At 38.1% G+C, this 16,884-nt stretch overlaps 1 protein-coding gene across 3 annotated transcripts in view; it reads left to right on the top strand.

The window, feature by feature from the left end:
• Positions 1-16,884, top strand: part of ahi1 (Abelson helper integration site 1) — a 249,179-nt gene that overhangs the window by 37,199 nt on the left and 195,096 nt on the right. For all 3 annotated transcript variants that reach the window (XM_048531564.2, XM_048531565.2, XM_048531563.2), the window contains exons 3-5: positions 2,032-2,153; positions 4,950-5,488; positions 10,982-11,154. In XM_048531564.2, coding sequence (XP_048387521.1) covers positions 2,032-2,153; positions 4,950-5,488; positions 10,982-11,154 — 834 coding nt within the window. The remainder of the gene's footprint in view (positions 1-2,031; positions 2,154-4,949; positions 5,489-10,981; positions 11,155-16,884) is intronic.

Here is a 16,884-nt window from a genome sequence, read left to right as displayed (position 1 = left end):
AGCTGGTGCAATGTATCTATTCAGTTCCTCCACCATTTGTTTGCTCCCTGTTACGACTTCTCCAGCCTCATTTTCCAGTGATCAATGTTCACTGTTGTCTCTCTCTCTCACCTTTTATATATTTTGAAAACTCTTGCAATCTTCTTTAATATTATTAGCTAGCTTAATCTCATATTTCATCTTCTCCCCTCTTATGCCATTTTAGTTATCCTGGCTGGTTTTTAAAGGCATCCAATCCTCTGGCTGCCCACTAATTTTCACCACATTGTGTACTTTTTCTTTTGCTTTTATGCTGCCCCTGACTTCCCTTGTCAGCCATGATTGCTTCTTCCTTGGGATGAATTTCTGCTGTACCTTCCAAACTGATAGGAAATGCCTACCCCTGCTACTCCACAGTCTTCCCTGCTAGGTTCCCCTTCCAGTCATCTCTGGCCAGCTCCTCCCTCACGTATTTATAGATACCTTCACTCACCCTCATGTATTTATAGATACCTTCACTCAGTTGTAATACCTTTGCAACTGATTCTAGCTTTTACTTCTCAAAGTGCAGGATGAATTCATCATGTAACGGTCATTGCTCCCTAGGGTTCCCTCACCTTAAGCTCCTTAATCAAGTCTGCCTCATTACACATTATCAAATCCAGAACTGCCTGTTCTCTAGTGGGCTGAACCACAAGCTGCTCCAAGAAAACCATCTTGTAGACATTCCATGAATTCCTTTTCTTGAGATCTGCTACCAAACTGATTTTCCCAGTCCATCTGCATACTATAGACCCCCATAATTATTGCAATAGTGCCTTTCTTAACATGCTTTTTCTAGCTTCTGATTTACCCTTGATTTGAGTTAATTGACAGCAATATTCCATCCAAGGTTCTTGGAGCCTGTCATCATCTGAATGGCATAATTCTGTTGAATGTCCTTTCCTAGATTCACAACCAGCTAAATTGCACAGATTCCCAGAGACTGTTTCATTCAACCGTTTTAATAAATCAGAACAGTCTGATCAGCTAATGTAAAAGCAAACTGAAAACTGCGCATCCAGATCGATTTACCTTAACTTCACTCCCGTTGGTACTGTTTCCAAGACAAGGGTAAAGTCAAATGGACTAGTATTTCTTCTTATTGATTGAGTCTTTGCAATTAATGCAAACTCTTTAAAAATCCATAAACACCAAAAAGACATTGCAGATGTCCCTAACATATTGCTTCTGGATCAAAGGTCATTTACATTTTTAGTGAGGCCTAGTCTGCCAGTGAATAAGAGATACTTCTTATCCTATTGGTCTAGTTTTTAAAATATAAAAGATTTGTGATGAGCATACTGTGTATACCATATCAGTGCTACTTCCCATCATTTATCATCCCTAGCCACTTTCACTAATCACAAAACTACTTGGACATTATGAATGATCCCTGCACATGGTTTTGACCAGTTTTCGTGTCATTGTTTACATTTATTTTGTTAATGGAGGTCAACTACCATGTGACTGAAATCAGTAGAAGATAGTTTATTATAGTGGTAAAAGATCAGGCCAAAACAAAACTGATGCAAAAGAGATTCTAAAGATAAATAATTGTTAATAATAATGAAACAAAGCTATTTTAAAAATTTTGATTACTGTGCTAGGGCAAGTTGCAGATTCACAGAGAGCCTGGTTTTAAGACTATAAATGTTTTTATTTATCCATATGAAATGTCTTTAATTTGGCTATTTATTCATTTAACAACTTACTTGAACAACTGCATTTTTGTTTTTCAGTTTCCTCTGTGGACATTGTGATCTTGTTATTTGTTTGCAATAGCACTTTCTTTAAAGCATGTTGACCTTATTATTTTTAAAATGTTTAAAATTTTTGCTAAATATTCAAATACGATTTTAAAATTGTTCATGCTTGCCTCTTGATTGCTTTTGTACTGTAATTAATTGTCATATGAATCACAGCAGATGTAACATGAATACCATTTTATCTCCTAAATTTGCCTCTGGGTGAGTGCTGAATTTACAGTCTTTTAACCATTACGACTTATAGGAGAAAGTGAAGCCAAGGCAAAGACAAAAGCTCAGTTTGAAGAAGTATTAAAAAGCTACTCTGGTTTAACTGTTGGGAAAAAGAAATCAAAAAAGAGCATACCTACCCAAGAAAATATTGTGGTGAGTACAGATTCTGAATGACAGCAAATCATTCTTTTATCTCTGCTTGTATCCTCAGGTTTTTGTTGCTTATTTGGTGCAATGTTTGAATGGCACCTGCAGATCAATTCTATTAGCATAGCAGACATGACTTAATGCTGGGGCTCAATCATTTTGGAAAAGATTAAATGAACGAGGCACTCATCATTGTGAGATAAAAGACTGCCCTTTTAGATTTTATTGTTTAATATGAGATCATTATGGCAAGGCTATTGTTAGTCTTCCCTTAACATATTCATTTGACATGAAATTGCTAGCATTGCATCAAAATTACAGAACTGAGAATTTCTGGCTTTGGCATGAAAGATAATTTTTGATCACCCTTTAATTTATTGAGGGATTGTTATGAAAATGGACATAAAATGAGTTCTGTATCAATAATTCACAACACATTTAAGTCTGTGGTATGCATTCAACTTTAGCTAATTTATTATAATTTATCTTAGTACTTCTAGCTATGTTCAGATACCTGCAGGTTTAGCATTCAAACATTGATTCAGATACAATACTTATTGCAGTTATTTATGTGAGCTCCTTGCACCTACTTTCACTGAAGATAAACATTGAATTGGCTGACACACCTTTTCAGAGGTATTTGGATCAGAAGTTTACATATTGGGCACTGAAGGTTCTGCTGGGGGAAAGATACTCTGTAACCTGCAGGTGATGAGGTCTGTTTTGCCCTCCAGTCCTGTTATTCTGCAGGACCTGGTGCTGCTCTGTCTTGCTCAAATCCTCCTTTCATTCCTCTGCAGAGAAAGGTATACATGGCTAAATGTTCACTTTCTCAAGTTAATTCTTACAGGGTTGAGTAGCAGTGTAGATAAGATCCTCAATACATTTTGGAATGAGATTTGATGGAATGATTGCAGAAAGACTCCCAATTTGGTTTGAAAAGGCACTTTAGACTTCTAGCAGCAAGTGAATCATAAAAGGTACTATCTGTTTAAGCGACACCCAAAATCCTCAGCAATGTGAGGTTGCTCCCAGTCACTGGTTGCCATTTGAGGATCTTGGGTCAAGCACTACTCAGTAAAATGGTACTCAGTTTTGTTATTAAGTGGTAAAAATCAATTTATTGGCAATCGGCTGCTTAATGATCCTCTGGAAAGCCACTCCCATTGATGGCTTAAGCTCTTTTACACAACAGTGACCACAATAAACATGGGCTAAATCACTGTTGCATCTCAGGACCCTACTTTAGCCATCTTGGAAGATTGTTAGCACCTTAAGTATCCTGAGAAAAGCTTGTTTTAATGTTTGTCATCTAATCACCTTTAATCAGTCCTCTATGATACAAAATTCAGGAATAGTTAAAAGGAAAAGGTTAATTCAGCATTGGACAAAGAATGACAAAGTTTCTGACAAGAATGTAATGAAAATTGGATTTCTTTTTCCATAAGATGCGCATTGAAAACTTAGTGTGTTCAATCCTGAACTTGTTACTTTAAAATTTGATTTACATTCGTAGGGTTCTGACACTTAAAACTTCAGTTCAAATGAAGGTTTAAACAAATAACATTTTGTACATGAGAATTAATATGCCAGAATATACAAAAGCAAGGTATCTGGTGGTGTTTGTGACCGTTAATTTTACTATATAAACTTTGTCCTTCAGTTCAAATATTTTTGTACCACGCATTTGTTAAGGAAGAGTTGGTGAATGACAAGACTAACAGTCTGTCTCCTGAAATCACAAAAATTATGACTAGAGTCAAAACAGGAATGACTGAGAATAAAATTACATAAATCAGTTTCAAATGGAGAAAGAAAAAAATCATTGAGAGGAAAGAAAATTCAAGAATAGCGAGACAGCTTTTTAAAAAGTTATATTTTAAATGCTTGAACAATTTACCACATATAAGAATGAGACTGGTTATCAAATCCAACATTCCAGCAAATCAAGTAACTTTTTAACTCATGGGAAGGCTGACTGAGTTATTGGAAGCTTTAGACAGTTGACAAAAGCTTGGTGGAAAAGAAAATTTAAGGAGTGTTTTAAAGAAACAATGCAGAGATATAGACAGGATATCCCAGAGCTTGGGGAAAAAGGCAGCCAAAAGCCATAAAGAGTGCATTAATTAAAATTGGGAATGCTGAGGAGGCAAGAATTAGGAATGCAGCCATCTGAGACTTGTGGTTATTCAGGAGATTACAAAATACAGGGACTGAACTTTAGAACGATTTGAAAACGAGGATGAGAATTTTAAAATCATGGTGTTGCATGACAACAGGTAAGCAGTCATTGACGGTGTAGTGAAAAGTAAAAGCTAGGAGCAAAAGTAGGTGATTCAGCCGATTGAGACTGCTTTGCCATTTGATGAGATCATTGCTGTTCTGATAATCTTCAATTGTACTTTCCTACCTATTACCCAGAATCTTTGGCCCCCTCATTGATTAAAAATCTGTCTATTTCCACCTTGAATATACTTAACATCCTTGCCTCTGCTGCTGTCTATGGTAAAGAATTCCACAGATTCACTACCCTCCGAAGCAATTCCTTCTCGTCTCTTCCTTAAATGGCTGACCAATTATTCTAAGATTAGCCCTCTGGTCCTCCACTCTCCCATGAGGGGGAACTTCTTTTCTGAATCTACCCTGTCAGTTTACCTAAGAATCTTCTTTGTTTCATTGACAGTGCCTCTCATTCTAAACCCATTGAGTATATTTTTAAACTGTGGGGCTACTTGGCTGAATCCGGTGGCGTGTACTACTGCTGTTTATGATCCTGATACATTTTTTTAAAATTTTGTCTAGCTTGAAAAATTGAGGAATAAACTTAGTCTACAGAAGGACAATGAAGATGACAAAACTATTCTGAATAACACTTATAACCCAGAGAAGCAAAGTCCCCGCTTCTCAAAAAACAAATTGAATGACAGGACCTCTGTGGCTGAAAAAATTAATAATGTTGAGTTTTTTGAAGATGAAATCCCGGCCAAAAACAAGAAGAAAAAGAAAAAAGTGGGTGAACATTCATTTATCGAGGAGGTTCCTCGTCCAGACTCTGTATTGATCCAACAAAAATCCAGAGAAAAGAGGTCAAGAAGTGCCTATGGAAAGGAATACCATACCGAAATTGTGAAAAAGAATGATATAGGAGAGGATGTAGATACCCTAATCCAAGCTTATCAGCAGGCTATTGCTGTCAAAGATGCAGGAGGCGTCAAAAAGAAAGCCAAGCAAGTAAAGGCACATTCAATAAAAACATTTTCACGCGTGTCTTCAAAATTAGCCAAGAAACTGGATAAGATGAAAACACTGAAAGAGTCAGCATCAGTGGAGGGAGAAATGAGGTAAGAATAAGAACAAAATTTGTCACAACATACCTTTGTAGAATTACATGTTAATAAAATTTAGTCACAATCTGTGCCATAGAATTCTTGAATTTACATTATGCAGTTACGTAATTTTCATAAATAAACAATATGTGAACATATAGCTTAAATACTAGGTATTTTAGGAGTCTGAAATGTGCTTGTTTTTTTCCATCCAAGAAACTCAAAACCTGAGAATGCAACATTGATGACCTCTTCAGTAATTCTGAGTTTTGTTGCTAGGAGCATGTAATCTAAATGCCTACTATCAGTTTCAGAGCCCATGTTCAAATGGGTTGCAGCAGAAACTCCAATATATATACTTCTGGCACATAAGCTCTTTAGTGGGACTACTAAAAATTAATGGCCAATGAGTCCACGGCATTCAGAAGCCTTGTACTTCCACGAGGACGATTCCCTCTGGGACACCTTGGTCCACTTCTCCTCCATTCCTGGCTCCCCACACTCCTACGGCACCTTCCCATGCAATCAGAGAAGGTGTAACGCCTACCCATTTACTTCGTCCCTCCTCAATATCCATAGCTCCAGACACACTTCCAGGTGAAGCAGTGTATTTCACTCAATCTAGTTCACTGTTTCACTGCTCAGTCTGCACTTTGTCTCCCCAAGGTAGAGGACACCATGTTGTGAGCAGCAAATACAGTAGACTAGATTGAGTACTTAATGCCTTTCTAAAAGTCTAATTAGCTTATATTTTACATATAATATTTAACTGTAACTTGCTATTTGAATTCTAAATTTTATCCATGCTTACGCAAAAGCTTAAGTAAAAGCTTCCTAGTTGAGAATAACAGAAGTTAATTAATTACAGAAACGAGCTTAAATTCTTTTTCTGCACCCAAGCTAACTCTTTAGATTCAGAGCATAATGATGAAAGCATTGCAGTGTGACTTTGAACAGTGCTGAGAGTTGTGTGAAAGGGGGAATTTAGAGGAGGAAGGAACAATGCGCTTCCTTATTCTTTCCAACTCTTCTGTCCTTTAGAATGAGTTCTTAGTTGACTACAAGGGAATAACAGATATTGGTGGATATCTGTTTCAAATCGATAACATTATACTGATTGAAGAGTATACGTTTAATTTCCCAGAAAGGTTAAGCACCAGAATTGTCTAGTGAGAGGGAGAATTGAAGAAAATCAGTGTTAGTTTAAAAAAAATGCTGAAATATTTAATGGCATAAAAGGTGAACAAATCCCAACAGCCTGGTAATAAATACTAAAGGAAGTGGTCCTCAAAATATTTAATGTATTGTTTATCATCTTCCAAACCTCTCTACATTTGGGAGCAGTTCTTCCGGATTGGAGGGTGGCAAATGTAACTCCGCTATTTAACAAAGGACGAAGACTGAAAAAACGAATTATAGACCAGTTAGCCACGCAGCATTGGTGAGGAAAGTGCTGGAGACTATTATAAAAGCTGTGATAGGAGAACACTTGTAAAATACTAACAGTATTTGATGAAGTCATTATGGGTTTATGAAAGGGAAGTCATGCTTAACTAACCTACAGGAGTTTTGTGAAAATGTAACTGGTATAATAGATAAGGCAGAACCTGTGGGTGTGATGCTTTTCAGTTTTAAGAAGGCTTTTGATAAGGCCCCAGATAAGAAGCTAGTGGGCAAAATTAAAAGATACAGGGTTTAAGTAATATGGATTGAGAATTGATTGACAGACTGGAAACAAATTGGAATTAGTGGCTGTTTTTCCTGTAGTCTGTTGGGTCTGTTATAGATGGTGACCAGTGCTGCACTGCAGAAATCAGTTCGCAGCTTCAGCTATTCACAATACATATGTAAATGACTTGACCAGGAAATCAAATGTAGTATTTCAAAGTTTGCTAACGACATGAAACAAGGTGGGTTGTGAGGAGAATACTGGGAGGCTTCAGGACAGTCTGGAAAAGTTTAGTGTGTGGACGTGGCAAATGTAGTATAATGTTGGCAAATGTGAAGTTTTGCAATTAATGTGAAAAATAGAAAGGCAGACTATTATGTAGGTGGTGATACATTAGAAATGTGGATGTTCTGAGGGATCTGGGGTGCTAGTCAATGAAAGTAGACAGGTGCACAAGCAATTAGAAGGGCAAGTTAGCTCCGAGGTAATAATCTGATTATTACTTGAGTTACACGTAAACTGGCACGGGACAAATAAAGTCAAGGGATACATGGCTCAACTGCAGGACAGGCAGGGAGAAAGTGTACCAATACAGAAACTCAGCAGTAAATACTGTCAAAGTGGGAAATTGTGGTAAGGCAAAATTGACGCCTCTTTACTTGAACTTGCTCAGTATTTGAAACAACATAAAAATGAATTGATTGCTGGAAAATGGATATGATTTTATAGCCATTACAGAGACATGATTACAAAGAGATTGAAACTGGGAATGAAATATTCAGGGTATGTGACATTTTTTAAGGACAGGCAGAAAGGAAAGGCAGTGGGATAGCATAGTTAGTAAGGAATGGAATAAGTGCAATAGCAAGAAATGAACTTGGTTCAGAGAATGTAATGAGAAATATCAAGGGGCAGAAGACTCCCTAACAGATATTCGTTCGGACTGAGAATAAATCAGGAGAAATGAGGGCATGTTTTAAATAAAATCATGATTTATTTTGTCTCGGTCTCAACCCTGCTCTCCATAACCCTTCAACATGTTACTAATTACTGTGTTTCTTCCTTCAATTTACTGAATGTCCTGGCATGTCTGTATACTGGGCTGTGAATCCAAGGAATTCACCACCCTTCCAGAGAAGCAATTTCTCCTCATCTCTGTTTGAAAACTACTATTCCTTATCCCAAGTCAATGATCTAGATTGCCCCACATGAGGGAATACCCTTTCTATGTCTACGTTGTCAATCCTTTTCAGCATCTTGTATACTTTAGTTAAATTTCCTGTCATTCTTCTAAACTCCAGAGAGGATACAGTGAGAATTTCTGTAGATGTTTAAAACAGAGTCATTCATGTGAACATTGGTCCTTCAGAAAGTGGTCGTCTGGAGTTAATAATGGAGAATGAGAAGGCACGTTAAATCAACAGGTGCTTTTGCATCCGCATAATAGAGGACACAATTTATCCCAGAAATAGCTTATCTCAGGAAATGAAAGAGATCAAAAGAGCTGTTATGAGCCTAAGCGGAGTATGTTAGACCATAAGACATAGGAGTGGAAGTAAGGCCATTCAGCCCATCAAGTCCACTCTGCCATTTAAATCGTGGCTGATGGGCATTTCAACTCCACTTCCCTGCACTCTCCCCGTAGCCCTTGATTCCTTGTGAGATCAAGAATTTGTCGATCTCTGCCTTGAAGGCATCCAACGTCCTGGCCTCTACTGCACTCCATGGTAATGAATTCCACAAGCCCACCACTCTCTGGCTGAAGAAATGTCGTCTTATTTCAGTTTTAAATTTACCCCCTCTAATTTTAAAGCTGTGCCCAAAGGTCCTAGTTTCCCCACCTAACGGAAACAACTTCCTAGCGTCCACCCCTTCTAAGCCATACATTATCTTGTAAGTTTCTATTAGATCTCCCCTCAACCTTCTAAACTCTAATGAGTTCAATCCCAGGATCCTTAGCTGCTCACCATACGTTAAACCTACCATTCCAGGGATCATCCGTGTGAATCTCTGCTGGACACGCTCCAGGGCAAGTATGTCCTTCCTGAGGTGTGGAGCCCAAAATTGGACACAGTATTCTAAATGGGCCTAACTAGAGCTTTATAAAGCCTCAGAAGCACATCGCTGCTTTTATATTCCAACCCTCTTGAGATAAACGACAATATTACATTTGCTTTCTTAATCACGGACTCTACATTTTGTGTTGAGCGTCACTGCAACACTATAGTATGGGACTAAGATGGTTTACATCCTCTAGGACTAGAGTTCTACAGATTCAGATTTTGATTGCTGTGCTCCAGTTTGTCTTCCATCTTCCACTTTTCCCTGACCAAGTCATATTTGTGTTCCGATCAAATTTTGCCAAAATGCACCTGCTTCTTCATTGTATTGATGAAAGAAAGTTTTCCTTTGCGGTCCAAAGCTATCTGCAAAGGTAGCTTGCCATGTTGATATTCAGTAGATTATGTATGCAGGTTGGCTGACCCCTAAACTGTCTGTTGTTTCAGCCGTGTTGGGTTCACTACATGGGAGTTATCCGAACAATTCTTGGGGATAGTGGTGAGTTGGAGAGGAGAAGCAGTTATTCTCCAGATGCAAGTTTGCATTTTAGCTGGCCTACGATGAAGCAATTCCAGTGGCTAGGTTGAAAGTCATGAAATCCCTTGTAAAATGAGTGTAACATGATATTCCATTATGTCACAGTTTCCCTCTTAGAGTCGATTATCTTTGTAGAAAATTGTATCACATTAATGAGCATTCCAGGCCCGTGAGGAACTTACCCATGAATTGATTGGCTAACATTGAATTCAGAGAGATTTTCTGGAAGATTATTGCAAAGTCCAGTGCTGCTTTTAGCAGGAATCTCTGTGGGTAGTTTACCAAGTTGTAAAAGTGTTAACCATATGTAACCATTTTATAGTTATATGATAGTAATTGGTTGCAACTCCATTCATGACATCTGTTTTAAAAGATTGAGCGTCTTGGCTGAGTGCAGGTTAATTAAGCGAAACTTTCTTGTTCCATCCAAGTGCTTCAACTAATACAAGTCTATTTGCTGACCAATCTGTCTTTTTCGACCATTCTTAACAGTAGTTGCAGATGTCACACACCTTTCAAAGAAATTACAAGTTTTCTTTGCTTTTCATCTTCCAGACAAAAGGTTGTCACACTTTAGTCAACTATACATATAAGCAGCTCGGTGAGCCAACCAACCTCAACACCCACAACCCGAGCTACAAATCTACTCCAAAACCTTAAAGTATCACTTGTGCAGCTACCCAGTGGAAATTGCAAATCATTCTGCATTCCATTGAAGACGGTCTTCAGTCAAGCAGTTTGATGCCACACGCTTAAGTTTGAGTTTAAGACAGACTTGTCAAGGAGAAGGCAAAGTTAAGAATTACTTTCAGGCTTAAACTTAAAAGTAACACTATTTATTGCGCATTAATATTAAATTTTGCTATATTTAGTATAATGGATATTACTGATCAGTCTCTGATCTATTGGAACATTTGGTAAGGATTCATTTAATTTTGTGTATTCATGTTCATGTTGTACCATGGTCAGGCATAGAGTAGTCTAACTCTGCCCACTCTGTGCTACTTATACTGGGTGAGATGTAGCTCTGTGAAATCATTTCAAGGCTGCTGGAGGGCCCTGGAACCCCTTATACAACAAAGGACTCATGTCCAGAAAAAGTACATGAACACACATTTGAGAACTCAATTTGGAAATTTGATTGTACGATCAACTGATTGTATTTGATCGATAAAATGTCCATGTTCAAAAAATGGTCATTAATTAGTTTTAAAATGCCCTTTTGTCTCCTTCTGCCCAAGCAAAATGCACCTTTCAGAGCTGCAGGATGAAACTGATGGTAGAGAAAAGAATGTTCCTCACAGAAAATTGATTTCTGAAGTAGAAGAGATAAAAAATGAAGAAAAAGAGATAAGCAAGCAAGAGAAGAAACAACAAAGACCAAAAAGAAAACGCAATAAGAAAATTAAAAAAGGTACAAAAATTTCAAGTGAATAATTTTAAAAGTGCATTGTAGAACTTAGGTGCAGCAATTTTTTTTGATATAAGCATTTATGTTGAGCTCTCATTAAAGGGTATTTATTATACAAAGCATGGTGAAAAAATTGATAATATTTTCCGTTTGAAAAATAATTGGTGTAATTTCATAAAGTTTAAACTAAATTATTTCTTTGATATGGAAAAGTTTAGCCCTAATTTATTGACTGAGCAGTATCTTCTAGTATTGAATATACTAAAAGTTGGAATAGTGTCATCTCAGTTCCCAATCGTCTTGAGCATCAATATACCTTATCGGTTGATGTGAGACTACTGAATTCAGAACACCTCTTGCAGAGGGTCCAAAATCTGCTTTCTGAAAATCACTTTGACCAGATTAGAAATGGAAAGGTTACAGTAATGGCTAGTATGTTAAAGGGAAGCACTGCAGTACCTGCTGTTGTGTTTGGTATTAAGAGATAATATTCGACATAGAAGAAACTTTGTTATGCAGATACTTAGGTATTGCTAATCTAGGAATATTTGGTGCTAACACTTTTGGGCATGATTTTCCATTCCCACTGGAGTTGGTTGTGGATGTGGTTTCAGAAGGCACCTCTGGATTCCTATGCATCCAGTTCACTACTTGACTTTTATAACAAAAAGCAGGGTACAGAAACAGGAAGCCCTTATTTTCAATTAACAAGCTATTAGAGAGCTTATTAACAAACAAGCGAGATAGACAATAGAAATATCCCATCTTCTCCCTGTTAATGGGACAGACAAGAAGAAGATTGGATGTTTCTATTGTCTGTTTAGTGAACTCAAAACAGTTTTAAATTAGCCATCCATTTTACATCGCAACCAATTTTACTTTCTAGCAATAAAAGCTAAAACTTCACTCAAAAGTAAGAGGTATTTACTCATGTTAGAATCATTTGCATGACATAAAGAGAATTAAACAAAGTGTTTGCCAAAGTCAAAATGAATATGTGTTGTTATTTTAGTTCATGCTCAATTTTCTTTGCTTTTATTGTGAAATCTGATTTGGAAAATAACTTAAGCACTTTAACTATGCTTTGGTCAACTCATACACTAGCTTTTAGCTTTTTGTGTAAAACAGTTTCAGAAGTGATTTCTAGCTTTGAAAATGTACATGGGACAGCTCCAAATTGTCCTATAAAACCTAATATTGAACATTGCAAATTATACAGGAGTCTAATTCTGCTGCTGCTCCTATTGGTTCACAGGGCCTTGTGGATGCTCAGCTTTGAGTTACTACAGCTGTTTGAAATCTGTCCACTTTAGAACAGTGATAGTGCCACACAACGCGTGCACTGTTTTCATATCGCATAAAATAATTCTCACTGATACGGTAGCATAGTGATTATGTTAGTGGACTTGTAATCCAGGAACTCAGAGAACTAATTGGCAGAAAGCTGAGAGTTCAAACACCCACCATGGAGTTCCTGCAGTTTCTGATCATCGCACTGTCCTTGTGTAGACAATGTCGTGTGTGCATATTAAGAATACCTTGTATCGTGTTGTGTGGTGTTATCACCATTCTAAATTGGACAGACTTCAAACAGATATACCATCTCAAGACTGAGCATCATAAGGCCCTGTGAGCCTTCAGCAGAAGAATTTTACTCCAACACAATCTGCCAAAGCGCCTTTGAAATTATCTTCCAAATACACTTCCATCTAGAAGGATAAGGACAGAAGATACATGGGAACAGCCACCACCTGGAAATTCCCTTCAAAGCCACTAATCATCCTGACTGAGAATTATATCATCATTCCTTCAATGTCTTGACTCAAAAATTTGGAACTCCCTCGCTAACAGCATTGTGAGTCTACCAACAATACTTGGACTACTGTGGTGCAAGAAGGCTGCCCACCACTATATTCCTGAGGGCAACCAGGGATGACTAGTGAATGATGATTCAGCCAGTGATGTCCATATCTCATGCATGAATAATAGAAAAAAATCTGAGATGAAAAGCTAGTATCAGTAATGCCTCTCACATTACTGCGTACCTCATCAGATTCACTAATATCTTGTAGGTAGGGATCCCGTTGTCCTTATTTATCTGATCTACACCTGATTCCAGACTGATGTTTATGCAGCTGACATACAATAGTTGTATGAAATAGTTTGGGTAGCTTATCGGTGCCACGTTTTCTATCTAAGTCAGGAATGGGCAATCAGCCAGCATTCTATGAATGAGGAATTATTTTTTAAAAACATTAATGGCCTGTTTGTAATTAACTCAATTAAGATAATTTTAAAATGGATTCAAAAGTTGAAAGCTGAACATTTGACATTTTGAAAATCACTTCAAATATCTAGATACTTGAAGTATGAAACAGGAACGTAATAGGAAATACATTGAACCATCTCCTGCCCACAATAGTTAGAAAGGCCTGCAAGCACGAGTAACATTGTCTCACACCTCTTTCTCCAAATTATATAATGGCAGAGCAGCAAAGGAAGCTATTTGGTCCTTTGTGCCTGTGCTCCTGTTTCACTGTAGCTCTGAAACTTTGCCTCCTTCAAGTATTTCTCCAATTTCCTTTTGAAGGTTATCGTTGAATTTACTTCCAACTTCTGACAACCACCTTAAATCTATGTCCACTGGTTGCCAACCGTTGTGTCACAAGGAACAGTTTCTCCTTATTGACTGTCATAATTCCCTCAACCAAATTGCCTACAAATATTCTTATTACAACAGCCCCAGTTTCTCTAGCTGTTCTATTTAATCTGAAAACTGTAAGTCCCTTCTCCCTAATATGATACGACATCCTTTCTAAAACCTTATTCCTAAATTCCTTTTGAAGTACGAGGCCCAGAATTTGCCACACTGCACCAACTGAGGCTTACTTCACATTTTATAAAGGTTTGTACCCTTTGTTGCATTGATAAAGCCAAAGATCCTCTATGCCTTTTCAATATCACTTTCAAGATGCCAAAAAATTAATTTATTGTTTTATTTGCATGCCTTTTTAAAAGAGGGCTTTTTAAAAAAGATCAACCTTAAGATATTATCTGTCAAATATTTTACCAAATAATTAATATTACATAATTCAGTTTTGCAGGGCATATTTCTGAAATTAATGTAATTGCTTGCTTTGTGTGGCTATCTTCAGCTGGACAAACGTGTAATGCATTTGACAAATTGAAATTTTAATTGCCTAGCTTTTACATGTATAATTGAAAGGAAGTGGATTCACTAAACTAGCACCAGTAGGTGTCACCGTTGTCTTGTATTTGTGAGATTTTCCATACAGGAAATTGGCAATCCTCTATGGAGATGTGAACAATGCATCAAAAAGCTATATCGACACAAATAAGAATTCTCAAGTGTAAAGTTGTTATAAGTTACCAATCGTTGCTGATATCAGTGGATAAGCCATGGAGAGGGCAGGGTTACAGGGTTAATGTGGAGGAGTGGTGGGTCTGGGTAGGACTTTCTTTGGAGGATCGGTGTGGAGTTCAGTCTATGTCTTATGTCCTCAAATGATGTGTTAGGTCATTTATGTGTTAAAGAAGTTACGTTCTATCATTATTTGTGGTGTCTTGTGTTAGCTCCGATTCTGTACTCAGAATGCTGAATTACAGCAACTGGCTACTTAGTGCTGCAGTCGCATATGTATTTGTTTTGTAAGATAATTATAAACAGGAGCACTTCTGCAACTTAATTTTAAATGTTTCAATTTTAATTTGTTTTTTCCTCTTTTTAGGTTTAATCACCCTCTACTGCCATGTTTCTTGCCTTCTAACCAATTCAGCTTTCTTCATCTTGTCACTATTCCCCAGTCCGTTTCTTTCCAGACCTCTTTTCCTCAAAGAACCTTTTCTAAATTGTCATGCACACGTCAGTGATTCTATGTTCTATGGCCTATTCAAAAGTGTTTGGTTATAGCGATTGCTCCTTTCTGAAGCTGAGATTAATCTACTGACATTGCTCTGGCCCACAGTCAAGATAACGTTCAGACATGGAAGAGACAAGTATTGGAGTTCTAGAGAGAATCAGAAAAAAGAAACATTAGGGAAGTTAGAGGTAGGTACATTCTTAGGGATACAGTCAGAAAGAAGGAACATTGGATCAAAGAAAGAAATCAAGATCAGTGAGAGAACAAAAAAAGAGAAGATCTGAAAATAAAGAAAGGTAAGCGATTTTGGGCAAAGGGAATGGGAAAAACATAAGAACGCAGCCTGATGACTTCCAAATCTGACAGGGATTCACCTATATGTGTAGGGAGTGTGTAGATTAGGGAGATAAGTAGAATGCTGTGTGGGTAGGTGTGGACTTGTTGGGCCGAAGGACCTGTTTTCCACACTGTAGGGATTCTATGATTCTAACATGGTCTGTTGCATCCATTGCCTTTGATGTGGCCTCCTCTATATCGGAGAGACCAAGTGCAGACTCTGTGACCAGTTCACGGAGCATCTGCACTCTCTACGCTCCAATCAACAACACCTTCTGGTTGCCAGCCATTTCAACTCCCCCTTCCACCCCCTTGGTGGCATGTCTATCCTGGGCCTTCTCCACTATCAAAATAAAGCCACATGTAAAGTAGAGGAGCAAAACCTTATGTTCCGCCTCAGGACCCTACAGCCCACTGGCCTAATTATTGAGCTCACCAGCTTCAAAATCTCCCTGCCTCTGGCCTCATCCCATGTCCAGCCCTCCCTCTCATACCCACCTCATTGACATGGCAGAATCTGTCCATCTTCCTTCTAACCTATCTGCCCCACCCTTCTCATTGATCTCCACAACCCCCTACCTGCATCCAGCTATCACCATCCCACCTCCTTTGCCCCCAGCCCCGCGCCCCCCATTTATTTCTGAGCTCCACCCCCACCCACCCACCCACCACCCCGATGTAAGGTCCCGACCTGAAACGTCGACTTTTCTGCTCGTCTGGTGCTGCCTGACCTGCTGTATTCCTCCAGCTCCACACTGTATCAACTCTATTATACAGCATCTGCAGTTCTTGCTGTGTCCTAAATGCTGTCTAACACAGTCTGTGCAAATTAAGTTTTAGTTTCTTGTTGACATTTAATTGGATTTATATAAATGGGACTTGTGTTCATTTGAACAGCATTCCAGTTGAATTTAGTTCAGTTAGGGAATAGTTAGTGTTTGGGGAGGAATTGTTCGGTTTGTTAGTAATTCTGTTAAATTGTTATTGTGAGGTCAAATAACTACATTGTTACTTACTACTTATAACATGGAGATTAGGGATTTTCTTTCATCTAATTTTGCTTTTAACAGATTGTAAAGGTGAGGTGAGCTTCTCTGAGTCTTTCAAGTGTAATTTTTCGAAGGGAACTTCTGTTCTCTACCATCAGATTGGGGCTTGTGTTTTGGTTTAATTATCAGAGGGGTTCGACTCCCTGTAACAGTTTAGGGGCTCGTCTGGGATGTTTTTCCATTTAATCTCATCAGTGAGGACTTTGAGCTAAAATGCTGTGGTATCTGTTTTGGATAGATGGTGTTTTCTCAGACAGCTTAGTGATTTCTTGTGGGAGCTCAAGACTTATTTCTCAGATGGCAGGTTTGCTTTTCCCTTGGGTGACAGTTGGGCCCCACACACACACACCCCGATGACCTGTCAATTCTGTACATTCAATTGGTGTGCTGTATCTAGGTGTTTGGTGTACATTGGCTAAATTCAAACTTGCCTCCCAACTGTTAAGGCCTTTTGAAATACTTGTTTC

The sequence above is a fragment of the Stegostoma tigrinum genome, chromosome 4, assembly GCF_030684315.1.
Source record: "Stegostoma tigrinum isolate sSteTig4 chromosome 4, sSteTig4.hap1, whole genome shotgun sequence".
Lineage (NCBI taxonomy): Eukaryota > Metazoa > Chordata > Chondrichthyes > Orectolobiformes > Stegostomatidae > Stegostoma > Stegostoma tigrinum.
This window is presented reverse-complemented; position numbering and strand designations above follow the sequence as displayed.